This window comes from Hippopotamus amphibius, chromosome 13 (assembly GCF_030028045.1).
Source record: "Hippopotamus amphibius kiboko isolate mHipAmp2 chromosome 13, mHipAmp2.hap2, whole genome shotgun sequence".
In the NCBI taxonomy this organism is placed as follows: domain Eukaryota; kingdom Metazoa; phylum Chordata; class Mammalia; order Artiodactyla; family Hippopotamidae; genus Hippopotamus; species Hippopotamus amphibius.
The window spans coordinates 2,989,404-3,004,551 of record NC_080198.1 but is presented as its reverse complement, the minus strand read 5'-3'; the positions used below and the strand labels follow the sequence as shown (position 1 = coordinate 3,004,551).

At 55.6% G+C, this 15,148-nt stretch overlaps 2 protein-coding genes across 5 annotated transcripts in view; one reads left to right on the top strand and one right to left on the bottom strand.

Annotated features, from left to right (window-relative positions):
* The window catches only part of XPC (XPC complex subunit, DNA damage recognition and repair factor), a 36,024-nt gene extending 24,950 nt beyond the window's left edge, over positions 1-11,074 (top strand). The window contains exons 8-16 of one of the 2 annotated variants that reach the window (XM_057704749.1): positions 1,965-2,054; positions 2,881-3,774; positions 4,982-5,142; positions 7,017-7,098; positions 8,107-8,241; positions 8,323-8,492; positions 8,961-9,054; positions 9,529-9,618; positions 10,444-11,074. In XM_057704749.1, the coding sequence (XP_057560732.1) occupies positions 1,965-2,054; positions 2,881-3,774; positions 4,982-5,142; positions 7,017-7,098; positions 8,107-8,241; positions 8,323-8,492; positions 8,961-9,054; positions 9,529-9,618; positions 10,444-10,653 (1,926 nt within the window). In that variant the 3' untranslated portion in view covers positions 10,654-11,074. Of the gene's footprint in view, positions 1-1,964; positions 2,055-2,880; positions 3,775-4,981; positions 5,143-7,016; positions 7,099-8,106; positions 8,493-8,960; positions 9,055-9,528; positions 9,619-10,443 lie in introns of both variants that reach the window. The other variant, XM_057704747.1, reaches the window with a different exon arrangement.
* Positions 11,075-12,047: 973 nt separating this feature from the next.
* TMEM43 (transmembrane protein 43) overlaps positions 12,048-15,148 on the bottom strand; it is a 21,984-nt gene continuing 18,883 nt past the window's right edge. For 2 of the 3 annotated variants that reach the window (XM_057704751.1, XM_057704750.1), the window contains one exon: positions 12,048-13,973. In XM_057704751.1, the coding sequence (XP_057560734.1) occupies positions 13,771-13,973 (203 nt within the window). In that variant the 3' untranslated portion in view covers positions 12,048-13,770. The remainder of the gene's footprint in view (positions 13,974-15,148) is intronic. The other variant, XM_057704752.1, reaches the window with a different exon arrangement.

The window sequence follows — 15,148 nt, the reverse complement described above, 5'->3', positions numbered from 1 at the left end:
ATACTTCTTTGTCTTTCTTTATGGTCTTTGTTTTGAAGTCTACTTTGTCTTTTGTAAATATTGCTCTCCCTGCTTTCTTACTGTTTCCATTTGCATGAAATATCTCTTTCCATCCTTTCACTTTCAGCCTGTGTGTGTCTTTCACCATGAAGTATGTCTCTTGTGGCAGCACATTGTAGGTTCTAAGCACAATTCACTGCTTAGCTGCTGCACATTCTTGAGGTGCAGCCTGGTGCGTGCACTGATGCTGTCTGCCTAGCGTGCCCCACAGCCCCCCGTGTGCACTGACAGTGGTCTTCACAGTCCCACGTGGATCACACCCTGGGCACCCCATCTGTCTCTGTGCAGGTAGACCCAGTCTCTGCACTGATCTCGTGCCAGGCCACGGTGTGGAGAGAGCAGAGCCAGGGCACTCACCCCTTCCAATTGGGAAGTGCAGGGAGGTGGCTGCCACCAGTGCAGGTCTCTCTGTCCTGGCTGTTAGCAGGCCAGCCTGTGTGCTCCTCTCAAGTAGAGTCTAGGCGTCTCCAGTCCTATTGTCTGTCTCAGTGGGCTTCCCAGCAGGAAGGGGACTCCCCAGGGCAAGCAGACGCCTTCTCTTCCTGACAGATCCCTCCCAGAGGTGCTGATCCTAACCTGGTACCTTTCTTTTTTCCATGCCGCCTGATTACACGGAGATCTTTCTGGCGGCTTTGGTCATGGGAGATCTTCTGTGAGTTTCCAGTTAGCTTTCTGTGGGAATTGTTCCACACGTAGCTGTGTTTTCCGTGTGTCTGCGGGGGGAGGTGAGCTCCACGTCCTCATACTCTGCCGTCTAGATCCCCCTGTGGTCTCATGAGGAAGATGAGGTGGGGATGTTCAGACGGAGGTTCTGGGTTTAGACCATCATTCAGCTGCCTGCTGGTGCTCAGTTAGCCTGCCTTTTGCATCTGTGCCCCGTGCCGCCCACATACCGAGAGACTGAGGGCACTCATACAGAATTCATTGTGCCGGTTAATACTGGAGGTGTGAGTTGTGCTTTCCCGGTTTTCCTGCTGATGCCCTCTTCCTGTCCCAGGACGCGGTCTCGGCACGGGTGGTCGTGCCGCCCCAGCGCCCCGTCCCCTCCAGGCCGGGACAGCGCCCAGTCCTCCCGGACACGCCTGAGGAGTGCTGCTTGGGAATTTTGTAGCGTTCCTCAATGTGGTGTTCTTTGATGTTTCTCCCCCACTCCCCACTTCTAACTCCAGAAGAAACGCGGCCAAAGTAGTTATTTTTTTTTCTCGGTGTAGCTGGCTTTCCACAGCAAACCCGCCTTCCTGTCTCTGACCTGTGCTCTCTGCCCTCGGAGGAGGGAAATGGCTGTGGGATTCGCGAGGACGCCGGGGCCCTGGGGGCTGTGTGGCAGGGCCCTGCTGGGCTGCCGTCCCACAGCTGCTGACCTGGAGGTTAACCCCCGTCCTTCCACGCTCACGGGGTTTTCAGGGCTGCAGCCTCTGGCTGAAAGATGCGCCTCAGGAGCTGGCGTCCAGGGGAGGGACTCCAGAGCCTGGCGATGATGATGTCTTTTCTCGCAGAGTGATAATCTGCTTTATTATTTTATCACAAGCACATCACATGTTGAATACAGAACGGTGGGAAGATGGGTAAGCTGGGAAACCTCTGTAAGCAGCCTGACCCCCGTGTGGGTGCTTTTCCAAAGACATGTGCATGTTTACGTCTGGACACAGTTTTTCTTACCAAAATTAACAATGCTCATTAGAAAATAAATTTTCCCTTTCATATGTGGTTACCTTCCCCCATTTTTCTACAGATGGATCTCTGCAGCGTCACGTCAGCCGTGTGGAGGGGTCCAGGCACCTACTGTTAGACAGTTTGTTGCTTTGTGATGCTTCCCTTTTGTAAACAGGCACCACAGACAACACAGAATCATGCAACTCCTTCGTTCTTCCCTGAGGATAAGCAGGGTGTTCTTTTCCTTACAGATGTTTTTATTGATTCTCCGCGCCTTGCATCTCCCTACCCGACTCGTCCTGTCTCTGCAGCCAATTCCTCTGAAGTTATCAGCAGCGAAGGTGAGTTTCCCAGGGCTTCCAGAGAAAAGGGTCATTGGTCAGGGAGGAGTGAGAAATGATCAGACTTAAAGCAGACAGATCTGTTCGTTAGACTCTTTTTAAAGCCCAGTCTTTGTGGAGCAGGGTGTCTCTGAGCCTGCCTGGCACAAGCCCTGTGCTGGGAAGACAGGGCACACGGGTGGGTATCTGGTAGCCTGGACGTTGCATGTGCAGAGGGGCCTGCGAGAGCCTGGGCTCCATGGTGCTCTGGTTTTTGTTCTGTAAATGGTAGAATAAAAAGGCACTGGTCCTCCTCAGCCGTGTGGAGAGAGGATGAGGAGGACTCTGAACTCTGCCGTCATCCAAGAAGGAGGCTGAACACCGGGCTCTTTGGGGTGCCGGCGCTATCCGAAGTTCGGTCCAGAAGTCAAGTTTAATAATTTGTGAATTCTTAATACTGTGACTTTGATTGCAGAATGCCCTCTGTACAAGGTGAGTACTACTGCTGAGGAAACGGAGACTCAGGGTGCATTATTTATCCAAATCACATAAAAAACAAGAACGCAGAAGTGGAGTTTGAACCTGGGTTTGTCTGTTTCCACATCCTGTGCTCTTTTCCCTGTGCTGCACTTCGTAGGGAAAGGAATTAGATTGTGGCCTTATCTAAGGTGCTACAGACTTTAGCAAATGCGTTCTTACCACCCGAGGGTAGCCAGCCCGTCCGTGTCTGAGCTGGGGACGTCTTGTGTACACTGTGTTCCAGCATGACTTAGCTCTGTAAGGTGACAGAGTCTTTATTGTATCATTAGCAACAAAAGAAAAAAAAAAGCTTCCTGTTCTGTTTAAGGGAAAGAAACCTTCCAAGGAGAGATCTACAGAAGGTCCTGGAGGCTCCTCAGAAACTTCCAGCCAAGTTCCCGGAAAGCCAAGCAAAGCAGAGACCAGCACAGGAAGCAGACGAGAGGACACGTCTCCTGAGGGCGCGGGCAGTGCACGTGCCAAAGGGAAGGGGAGCAAGGCGGCTGCAGTCAGGAAGAAGCAGAGAGAGCCCGCCTCGAGCGGGGAAGAAGAGGGCAAGGCCCGGGGGCTCACGGAGGGGACCCGGAGGCGTGCGCGGGGCCGGCAGCGGCGGGCAGCCGCCAGGGTGTCTTACAAAGAGGAGAGCGGGAGTAGCAAGGCCAGCAGTGGCTCTGACTTTGAGCTCTCCAGCTCAGACAGCCGACCCCCATCTGATGAGGATTCTGAGCCGGGCCTTCCAAGGCAGAGGAGGGCCCCCGCCCCTCAGAGGACAAAGGCAGGGTCCAGGAGTAAGTCCAGGTCCCAGTGTGGGAGCCACCCTCAGCCCCCTGGCTTTCCAGAAGCATCTGTAAGCGCTTCGGGCAGTAAGCGTAAGAGAGGCAAGAAGATGTCCATGGATGGTGAGGAGGCAGACAGACAGAGAGCGGCTGGCGTGGACCAGTGGCTGGAGGTGTTCTCTGAGCGGGAGGAGAAGTGGGTGTGCGTGGACTGTGTGCACGGGGTGGTGGGCCAGCCCCTGACCTGCTACCAGTACGCCACCAAGCCCTTGACCTACGTCGTGGGCATCGACAGCGATGGCTGGGTGCGCGACATCACACAGCGGTATGACCCGGTCTGGATGACGGTGACCCACAAGTGCCGGGTTGACGCCACGTGGTGGGCGGAGACCCTGCGACCCTACCGGAGCCCGCTGGTGGAGAGGGAACAGAGGGAGGACCAGGAGGTGAGGTCTCGCGCACCGCATCTGGTGGATGCCCAGCCCTGTGTTGGGTGTTTTTAGCATGTCATCTCAGTTAATGATCACAACAACAGTATAAAGCTGGAGTTATCGTAGCCTTAATTTTACCACTTTAACGTTTAGGATCTGAGAGATGAGCTAACTTGGTATTTGAACCCAGGTTGCTCTGGCGTCAAAGCTTGTGTCCTTTCAGTTCTTGCCCGGTTATATATTTGGAGCTTTATGTAAGTCAGGTAAGTCCTGAGTGAAAGAGGAAAACACTCACTCATACCATTGTCCCCCCTTCTCAGCACGTGCACACGCCAGCATCCCTGCCCCGACCTGGAACATTCAGCTCCCAGCGGGCGGCCGAGGAGACGCCTTGTCTGGTGAAGGGCACCTTGGGGAGAGCCTTTTGGAGCAGCAGCGTGTGGCTGGGCCATGGGACGGCTGCGGGCCGGAAGAGGGCCCGGGGCTTGTGCATGGCCACGGGGTGGGGCCAGACTTGCCGGAGAATTATTCCCAGTCCCCCAGACGGGGTCCTCCCTGTAGCAGTGCCGTTCACCCGTGTGGGCACGCGCTCAGGGTGTTGCTCAGAGGCGACAGGGCCGCGGGAATCGTGCAGAGCATGTCATGGCTGACCTAGGTCAAAGGCTTGTCATGGATGCTGGCCAAGTGGGGTCCCTCCTGCCCCCACTCACCACTCCTCCCTCATCTGTCGGGGTTTTGAAGAGATGCTGTGGGAAAGTGTAGGAGACCTGGTGAGTGGGGTGTGGGTGAGAGCAGTGGGGTTACCCGCGAGAAGCCAGGCCCCTTGAAGCAGTGGAGAGAACAGGCGTTGATCACAGTGGATGGAGAATATGAGTGCTCATTCTGGTTTCCGTGGGAGCAGGGATCCTGAACCCGCGTCACAGAATCGTGGTGTCACTTAAGGTGAGGCCTCCACCTGAGGAAGGCTCTGCTCCGGCTTGTAGAGGTGTCAGAGGGCAGGGGGTGACTTCTCCATTGCTGTAAGCTGCAGAATTGCTGGACCCTGCAGAGCTTTCAATGCGTCTGAACCTAAGGAATAGAATGCCAGGGCACAGTGTGCTCTGGGGGCCCTGAAGGCCCCGTGCCACCGTCTGTTACCTGAGCAAGTTGGTCGAGGGTCACCCCCCAAACCTCCCTTCCTCTTGGAGCAACACGCCTGACATTGTCTCTCTGGCCTTTGCAGTTTCAGGCAAAGCACTTGGACCAGCCTCTGCCAACCGTCATAGGCACGTATAAGAACCACCCTCTGTACGCCCTGAAGAGGCATCTCCTGAAGTACGAGGCCATCTACCCGGAGACAGCCGCCATCATCGGGTACTGCCGCGGAGAGGCTGTCTACTCCAGGTGCGGGGACACCCAGCGGCCCAGGGTTAGCCGCCTCCCCTGGGCTGGGGGCACGAGCTTTACAGTGTGTGCGTGGTTTGTGGGTGGAGGACCTGTAGGAGAGACTAAAGCCTTAAAATTAAAACCACAAGGATTAAAAGATCAGCAAGGGGAGAATAGTTATGGGGGGGAAAAGTAAGTAAGACAGATAAAAAGTGTGAATGTACTTAATATCACTGAGCTGTAGACTTGGAAATGGTTCAGATGGGAAATTTTATGTGTTTTTCCCCACAGTAAAAAGAAATTGCCAAAGGAGGGGGGGAAGGGGGGAGAAGCATAGAAAATGAAAGTAAAATATATACAAAGTTAAAACGGAAAAAAATTTGATAACAGAAACTTAAGGTGAGTAAAAATTAACAATGGAAGCAGAAATTTAAGAAATTTAAGAAATAAAAAGTAAGTGATTTTTAAAAACACTGACATGCAAGACTGAAAAATAGAGGATGTTCTTAATAAATGGGAAAAGACAAAAAAAGGAAACTTAGGGAAGCTCACAGGAGTAGGTGGTTCAAGGCCTCTGCCTGGGAGCTACTTCCTGCAGGTCAGCCCCGAGGGGAGTCATCCCCGACCCTCTGGTTAGGGTCTGTGTGGGAGCTTTCTGTTCCCGGTCTGGTCAGGGGCCCGAGCTACCGACAGTCAGCGTCCAGGGCCTGACGACCTCGATGGAGGATACGGCACAGGTGTCCTCACGTGGAGGGGACATCTGGTGGGAAGAGGGTCCCTGCCTGCAGAAAGTTCTAGAGGCATACTTTTTTTTTAATGTAGAAAAATATACAGAACAAAATTTACCATTTAACCATTGTAAGTGTCCAGTAGTATCACCTATGATCGCATTGCTGTGCAGCCATCACCACCATCTCCAGAACTCTTCCATCTTCCCAAACTGGCCCCATTAAACACTGACATCCCCTCCCCCCCTCCCAGGCCCTGGTAGCCACCATGTGCTTTCCGTCTCTGTGACGGACTCCTCCAGGCCCCTCACAGAAGGGAAACCTGCAGCACGTCCCTTGTGTGGCCGGCATCCTTGGTGGACACTGGTGCTGCTTCCGCTTCTGGCTGTTTAGTGCCGCTGTGAACACAGTGCACACGTCTCTCTCCGAAACCCTGCTTTCAGTCCTCTGGGACGTACATGCCCAGAAGTAGGATATCTGGATCACACGGTGACTCTGTTAACTTTGTGAAGAACCTCCACACTGTTTTCTGCAGTGGCTGCGTCATTTTATCTTCCTCCCAGCAGAGCACAAGGGTCCCTGTGTCTCCACATCCTGGTCAGCTCTGGTTTTCCATTGTCTGAGTAGCGTCCTAGTAGGTGTGCAGTGGTTAGCGGCTGAGACGTATGCTGAAAGGGGCTGCTGGGAACTGATTGCTCTGGGTGCGTGTACCCGAATCCGTGTGCTTGGTCCGCTTGTCAGTTTCCATGTCGTCGTCTTCTGGGCGCCCCGCCCCTTCTCTGGACACTTGTCCCTCCCTCCCTCTCTCTCTGGTGTTCAGCAGCCGACCAGACCCTCGGCAGGCGGTCGGGGGAGTTGCACCCGCGCTGCTGGGGCTCCCCCACCCCAGCCTCCCCAGGCTGCTGCGGCCCCCAGCGGGAGGAGGAGAAAGAAAGGCACCGCGTGAAGCCCTTTAGGTTGGGAGTTGTGAGTGGATGCATCCCCAGGAGACAGCAGGTCCCTGTTAACCACGGGCCTGACGCGGGCCCCTGGTGCCCTGGGAGAGGCTCCAGGGCTGAGCTCCCCCTTCTGGGGGGGTCAGAGGCATCTGGGCCCTGCAGGCTACTGCATGCGCCGTGCTTCGGTGGGTGTGAACCCGTCTTTTGTCTCCTGTTGGCTCCGTAGGGACTGCGTGCACACCCTGCACTCCAGGGACACGTGGCTGAAACAAGCCCGAGTGGTGAGGCTTGGAGAAGTGCCCTACAAGGTAACAGGCGCGGGACTGCGGGCTGCCCTGCGTGTGTGGGGACAGGCTGTTCTGGCTTGAGAGGATCAGAGAAGAGGAGCATTTCAACCTTGTCTTTCTTTACTGAGACCTTTGTAAGAGGTGGGCCTTCCTGAGCATGCAGGAATTCAAGGCCAGAAAGCAGCCCTCCAGCCCCTGGTGTGTGCCCGAGCACCTGTGGGTCGGAACTGTGTCACCCATTTGCTGAGAGAGGCCGGAGCCCCGCCTGGTGTGGACAAGCCCACCAGCGCTCACTGCCCCTCCGTTTGTGTGTGTGTGCTCCCTGCTGAGTCTTGTAGGAGTTAGCATCACGATGCCTGCTTCACAGAGGAGAAAACAGGAGCTCAGAAAGGGAAGCTTGTCCAAGGCCTGAGCTAGTGGCATGGCAGCGCACAGACCCAGTGCCCTGCCCGGCCCCGACTCTGGTTCCCTCTCCAGCCCTTGCTGCTGTGCTAGGTCGGTCAGCTGCCCCGAGATGCATGAATTCAGCACAGACCACACAGGCTTTCACGGGACACAGGGCCCGGTGCAGTCAGCGGAGGACGGTGGCCGGTCATGAGACACAGTCACTTTTCTTTGTCAGATCCCTTGAGGAGCCCTTAGGGTTGTGAGACCCAGAGAGCTGGGCCAGGATGGAGGGGCCTCCGGCTGGATTACAGAGAGCCGGTCACTGCCAAAAGCAGACCCTGTCACTCACCGGCCGCAGGAACATCTCAGAGGCCCAGTTTCCCCTTCAGTGACGCACGTGGGACACAGCATAGCTGTTCAGGGCACAGGCTCCGGCCTCTACAAGTTGTGTGACTGTAGGTGAATTGTCTACACCTCCCTAGGCTTCTCACCTGCAAGGCAGAGGCAATAACAGACTCCACCTCCTGGGTTTGTTGAAAAGTAATGAATACACGGAAGCACCGAGAACATTGCCTGGTGTACAGCGAGTGCCCAGGAGGCGGTCTCCTTTGTTGTAAGCTCTGGTTGTCCCCTCTGGTGTAGATGGTAAAAGGCTATTCCAACCGGGCCCGGAGAGCCCGCCAGGCTGAGCCGCAGCTGCAGGACTACAACGACCTGGGTCTGTTTGGCGAGTGGCAGACCGAGCCGTACCAGCCGCCCGTGGCCGTGGACGGCAAGGTGCGGGCCGTGCGCGCGCGTGGGGCCGGGCCGGGGCCGCCTCCCTCGGCGGTGCCTGGACTGGCGTGCCGCCCTCTGCAGGTGCCCCGGAACGAGTTCGGGAACGTGTACCTCTTCCTGCCCAGCATGATGCCTGTGGGCTGCACCCAGCTGCACCTGCCCCACCTGCACCGCGTAGCCCGAAAGCTGAACATCGACTGTGCCCAGGCCGTCACCGGCTTCGATTTCCACAAAGGCTACTCCCATCCCATGTGCGCGAGGGGCCTCCCGTGGAGGGTGGGAGCTTGGTGTGCGGCTGGTGGGGGTTGAGGCCCAGTGGCTCCTGTTTTCAAGGTTTTATTCTGGATTTGCAAAATCCGCCTTAATCCACGATGTTTTATACCCGTGAGACCAGCATCCTAACGATGCTGGAGTGCACGCTGTTCCAGGGACGGTCAGGGTGACCGACAGGGTCAGCATCCTTCCTGCTTGGTGGCCTCTGTCCTGCCCCGTGGTGGGGGTGGGGAGGGGCCGGGGAAGCGGACGCAGCCCGGGGTCTGCAGGCCTGCCCTCTGCAGGGGTGGTGTCTGCCAGCAGCTGTGGCCGGGACTGTGGACCCCTGACCCAGGGAGTCCTTCGGGGCCCCCAGGGCTTAGAAGCGGCCCTGTCCCCTGCGGAGGGGAGCGGAGAGGCCAGAGCAGGCCCGGCTCGAGAGAGACCATCTGTGTTGACCCCCGCAGAACCGACGGCTACATAGTCTGTGAGGAATATAAAGACGTGCTCCTGACCGCCTGGGAGAACGAGCAGGCGCTCATTGAGAAGAAGGAGCAGGAGGTGAGGAGGTGGGGCCTGGCAGGGCAGGACCAGGGAGCAGGAGGGCGGGCAGCACACAGTGGGGCTGGCCTCCCCTCTGGCCTCAGCGCTCTTTCTGGCTCTGGACTCTGACTTCCTGGGAGGCGGCAGGGAGCCAGCACTGAACAGCGACCTGCCTGCCCCTCCGAACCCCGTCTCTGTTCACTGTCTGCCTGGATCCGGGCTCCAGGGCCCACTGCCCCCGCTGCCAACACCTGCCTCTTAACCTGGACCCGCCATGGTCCAGGTCCCGGACCTCCTCTTCCACTAAACAATTCAGAGCTGGTAACAGTTAAGGAGAGGTGTTTGGTTTTGGTGACTTCCATGTGTATCACTTCATGAATCACACCTGGCATGGTGGAGAAACTGTTTGACCCTGAAGTGTTATCTGTATCTTTATGTTCCTGAAATGGCAACGGCAGTGCTTAGCATTTTCTGTTCTGTTTGCTTTTGCAGAAAAGGGAGAAGCGGGCTCTGGGGAATTGGAAGCTGCTGGTCAAAGGGCTCCTCATCCGGGAGCGGCTGAGGCTTCGCTACGGGGCCAAGGTCAGTGTGGTCCTTGGAGGACGTGCCAGGTGGAGGGGCTCGGGAACCACGGGCCACTTCTGCCCAGAGATCAAGTCAGCTCTGTCCTGGTGCCGCAGACCCCTGTCTCCCAGGCCCTGCGTCCTGGAGTCAGGCCTCGGCTGCTCTGCCGGCCCCCGCCCTGTCGGCACGAGAGGGTGCCCGCTGTGGGATGGATCTGGTGCTGAGCCCCACTCTGGGGGACAAGTGTCTGCATCTCCTGGCCTCATGCTGCCCCTGGGGCTGCGGCCACCCCCAGGCCCGCGGGTGCTCATTCAGACCCCTCTTGCAGCACCTTTGGCCCCCAGAGGCTCCCACGGGGGCACTAAGGCCCCAGCAGACAGTTATGTGGAGTGGTCAGTACTGGGTCAGAGACGTAGAAACATGCTCTGGGGGCAGCTGTGACCCCACCGCTCTGCTCTTCCCTCCGATCCCTTGGCGACCCCTCCCACCCCTGTGCTTTCATCACCCTCTGCCTCCCGAGCCTCGCAGCCCCGCTCTCCAGCCTCCAGGGCTGCCTCCTGGGAGCAGCAGGCCCCGAATGCTGCATCTATGTGTGTGGACACTTTTTTTGTTTGTAAACGTGGAAGTAAATTTAAGGCACCAATCGCAGTCACCTCCTGGGTTGGTCGTAGCTCCTCGAGGGCAGTTTCCTGCCTCGACACCTTTGTGTCCCCAGCACTGCGCGCAGCCAGCGCTCCAGGACCTGCTGGGCCGAGCCCTGTCCCCCGGGCCACGGCTCAGCACTGCCGGGGCCGTCACTGCTTCCTGACACTGCTTCCTCCGCTGTGCCCCCCACCCTCCTAGAGCGAGGCAGCTGCCCCCCACACAGACACAGGAGGAGGACTCTCTTCAGACGAGGAGGAGGGGACCAGCTCTCAAGCAGAAGCGGCCAGAATCCTGGCGGCCTCCTGGCCCCAAAACCGGGAGGCCGAGAAGAAGCAGAAGTGCCCCAGGAAGACCAAAAGGGAGAAGAAGGAGGCGGCTTCCCACCTGTTCCCGTTTGAGAAGCTGTGACGTGAGTGGTCACCTCCTCGGCTCGGCCGTGCCCCAGGCCTTGCTCCCGGGCAGGTTCCTCCTGCGTCCAGCACTCGTGCTGCTGCAGACTCAGGCCGTTCTCTGCAGACCCCTCGCTGCCCTCCGTCAGGTCCCTGCCGCCGCGTGGGCGGAGCGCAGGTCCATGCAGGCCATCTCAGGGCGATGCTGCTGGACCTACTTTTCCGAGCTGACACTTCGTTGGTGGCAGCAGACTAGAGCAAAGAGCTAAAATCAGGACAGAAAAGGAAAAACAATGAAAATTAAAGGTTAGGAAGAGTGGAGCATTGTTGAAGTAGACTTTATTCATTACTGGATACATTTATGAAGCCCTACGCACTGTAGATGCTTAGGAGAAATAACTTTTATAACATTCTGAGAAAAAAAATAAAGCATTTATCTAAAAAGACTTGACTACATTTTCTTTAAGATTTTACATCAGTTAAGAAGAACACTTGGATGACAGTGATTTGTATGCAGGTTGAGACTACATTAAAGATCAGATTTTGTTTTCCCACAGGCTGGGAACTTAACCATGACACACATGGAATTTTTTTCTTTCTATGTTTAATTGAGATATTACTTAATCTTTGACAGGAGCCATTAAAACTTTGAGTCAGTTTTATCCAAGGGAAACAAACAAAACACTTGGGGTATGACTCATGTAGGAAGAACTGGCAGGACGGCTCTGTTGAGAAACACATGGGGGTTGCCATGGAAACCGCCCAGTCTGGCACTCCAGGCACCAGAGCCGGGCTCTCACCCTCCTGGAGGTGGGCACCTTGTTTTCTGGGAGTTGAGTCAAGAGCGCTGCCCTGTCTCTGCAAGACTGACCTGTTCTTTAGGCAGATGGCAGCTTCTAGGACGCATCTTGGAAATGGAGTGAAACCTCGGGTTTTGAAAAGTTACCACTCACCTGCTTCACATCCTGTAAGAAGGGAGACATTCGAATTGCAGGGTGGGCTTTCGCTCACTTGTCACCACCACCCGTGGGGTGGAGGCACTGTCCCCGCGTCACAGAGGAGGAAACTGGGGCTCAGGTCACTGCCGTGCCAGCATCACACAGTTCAGCAGCCGCAGGTGCGGGATGCCTTTTGCGCTGGGTTCCGCCAGCTTCCTCCCCCTCCTTAGAACCATCTGAAGACCAGTGAGGTGGGAGCACTCTTTAAGTTCACACAACACAAAACAGGTTTCTGAGTGCTAGGAATATTGAGGTGCCTTTTCAAAAAAAACTGAAACCAATTTTAACCACTAAAAGCAATTTAGAACTAAGTTCCAAAAATTCATAGGGTTCTTAATAAATTCTATGGCTGAATTCTTTAAAATGGAAATTTTAGAAAGAATGCAAAAAAAAAAAAAAAAAGGATAACGCCAAATTCCTATATCAAAAGATATTCAGAAATTTATTTTGAATTTTTATCAAAAATACAAAGATGATACAAGTTTCATCATGATTTTCCAAAGGCTTGAAATATTTCATAACATTATTTTGGTCTTTAAGAACACTTAAAATTGGCAGTAATTTAAAGTCTGTACCAGAAAAAAGTAACACAAACCAGATGTCAAGGATTTTGTGTTTAACCATCATCTTGTCTCTGTGCTTTCCGAAAGCATCTTTAAGAGTTAAGGGATGCAAATAAACTGTTCATTTAACAAGCAATAGTGCACAGTGTCAGTCCTTAAACCCATATAACTCATCCCTGGGACTGGCTGCTTTGAACATGAAAAATTGCAATTTACACCCCAAATGCCTCCAGACAAGGAGGGAGGTTATTAGCTCTTGAGTTTCCAAAGTTCTGAGCCCTATTCAGCTACCAAATACTTATTCACCAAAGCAGCCATTCCCAGCAAGGCAGAACAATTTCCAAATAGTCAAAAGGTAAAGGACATACAAAGAGTCTTCTTAAGACATCAATGTTACAGCATACTTTATCTTTCAAAGGGTGTGAGAGTAGCTGGGAAACTTAAACTTTGAATTAGGTGTGGGTAGATTTGATTTAGGAATAAAGCTGTGGACACTGAACACGTGAAACACCCAGAAGCAGCCCCTTGAAGCCCAGATGTTCATGTCAAAAGCACACCCGTGATGAACAGAGCCAGGTCAGAGAGCTTCCAAATCTGCAGCCTCCGCTGTCTGATTGGGGGCGGGGGGGGGGTCACCACGAAAGAGCCCACTTAGGATAAATGACTAAAAACTCAAAATCATCTTTAAGAAAATCACTGCGTTTTCTCCCAGATAGGGACTCCCATCTCCTCCTAGAGGGAAAATGGGCGTTTTGCTAACAGCAGTTTCAAAGTACCTGAAGCTCTGAAAAGCTTCCCAGAGACCCAGAATACTGACAGGTAACTTTCTCAACCAGGTAAGTCACAGCCCCACTGAACTTTCTGGGCTCTGAACGAACCTCAACGGACAGATCAGAGGGGGGTTTTCTGTAACAGTCTGAGATGTGACTCATTCAGGACGTGTTTTTTAAATCTTACTTGAAACTCCCCCCCCCCCACCCCGCCCCAGGTAGGTGGGGGAACTACATGCAGAGAAATGAAGTGACAAGAAATGTAACCAGGGCTTTGGAGGTCCCATACGCCAAAAAGATTCTGCCAAACCGTAACGCTCAAAACATGTTTTGTAACAACAAAACCCAACAAACATCCACCTTCCTCACCACAACACCCCGTCGTTGGTTCTCTTTAAGCACCGCGTCAAGTTCCATATGCAGAGTGGGTTTGTGGCGCCCCTGCCGCCCTGTCCTGGGCTGAGGCGGAGCCTGACACCGTCTCCAGGTCTGAGTGTCACCACCTCTGCAGACATCAGCTAAGTGAAACACGTGAGCGGCCACATGGCCCCAAGAGAAGGAAAGGAAACAAAAAGGAGGGCGCTTGTCACGCTGCTGGACAGGAGCTGCCTCCTGCCACCAAAGCTGCCCGGTGGCAAGAAGGGGTGCGAAGTGCTGACAGACACCCACCAGACACCCACGTGTGTTGCCAAGGCTGCCACCTGAGTGGGGCGCGTGCGGAACCCAAGACTGAAGTGCGACTGGGGGAGGGGGTGGCCCGGGTCCCGAGGCGCAGCTGGTGTCTGGTGGGTGCCAGGGCCCCGTCTCACTCCAGCTTTTTGGCTGGTACCCGTGTCCGAGCAACAATGAGGGGCACCAGGGCCAGGCAGCCAATGGCGAGTGCCCACAGGGGCCGGTAGAAGAGCCAGCCGGCGGCCACGGTCAGCAAGGTCAGCGAGGTGGCCACGCAGAAGGCAAAGGCCTTCAGGCCAATGTTGACCAGGTCTCGGAAGATGGGAAACCAGTCCACTGTGGGGAAGAGAGAGGCAGTGAGGCTTCCCAGGCCCCGCGCTCTGCGGTGCCTCCCCCTCCCCCAGCCAGCAGCCTGTCTGTGGATCAGGTGGGGAGGCAGAGGAAGTGGTGGGGGGCACGTGGCCTGCAGAAGCTGGCAGGTCACACAAGGAGCCCTGCTTACAACTGCAGCCTGTCTCGGCCCCAGGCTGGGCCTGCGGCCGTGCTCTGAGACCTTGTGTGCTGAGGCCAGAACAGAGACTGGGATGCTGGTGAGCACCTGCCTGCTGCCCCTCACAAAGCAGGCTGGCCGAGCCCCCTGGGGGCCCACCCGGGCCCCTCGGCCCTTCCTGGAGGGGCCTGTTCACTCACCCAAGCCGTTCCCAGTTACCTGTGCGCCCAGCTCCATGGAGGCGCTGAGGGACTCAACAGGCCCGAGCCGCCCACCTCAAGGACCCTGCCGTCTACTGCCCAGTGTGGCCCATCTTGGTCTAGTCCCACGTGGGCCCCCACTCGGCCTCTGCAATAAGCAGGGTTCATGCCTGGGTGCTGACCATGGGACCATGTCTCGCCAAACCCCGTCCACCCTATAAGGCCAGTACAGCTCTTGACCTCAGTTTACCCACACGATCACTGAGGCCTGGGACTTAAATTTACAGATAGAAGGTGCCAGAACCAGGATCTAAACTCAAGACAGCTTGAGTGCAGAGCCTCAGCTCTTAGCCACCACGCTAAGCCCAGCGGAGACAGGGACCTTGCCTGTCGTGCGGGCTGCGCGGCCGCCAGGGCCTGGAGCAGCACCCTCCGCACAGCGGGCACCCGGCACGCACTCATCGCAGCAGTGGAGGCGTGAGGCCCTCCCCTGCGCTCTCACACCTGTCGTGACCCTGGAGGGTCAGCCTTCCGGAGTGCAGGGACCCGTGAGGAGACCTGACGATGGGGGAACTGGGCTCCGAGAGGGAAACAGCCTGTCCAAGGTCACAGCCACAATGGGCTCAATGACTGTGCCCCAGACGCGGCTGCCTTTCTGGGCACAGTTCAGCTGTCCAAGAGAAGCAGCCTTCCCTTCCCTGCACCTCAGTTTTCCCATCTGCATAATGAGCTGACAGTCTGCATATACGGCAGCCGGACTCTCCCCAGTTGGACAGGGTGACTGGGGGAGGGGTTTCTGGGCCCAGAGATGGTGGACAGAA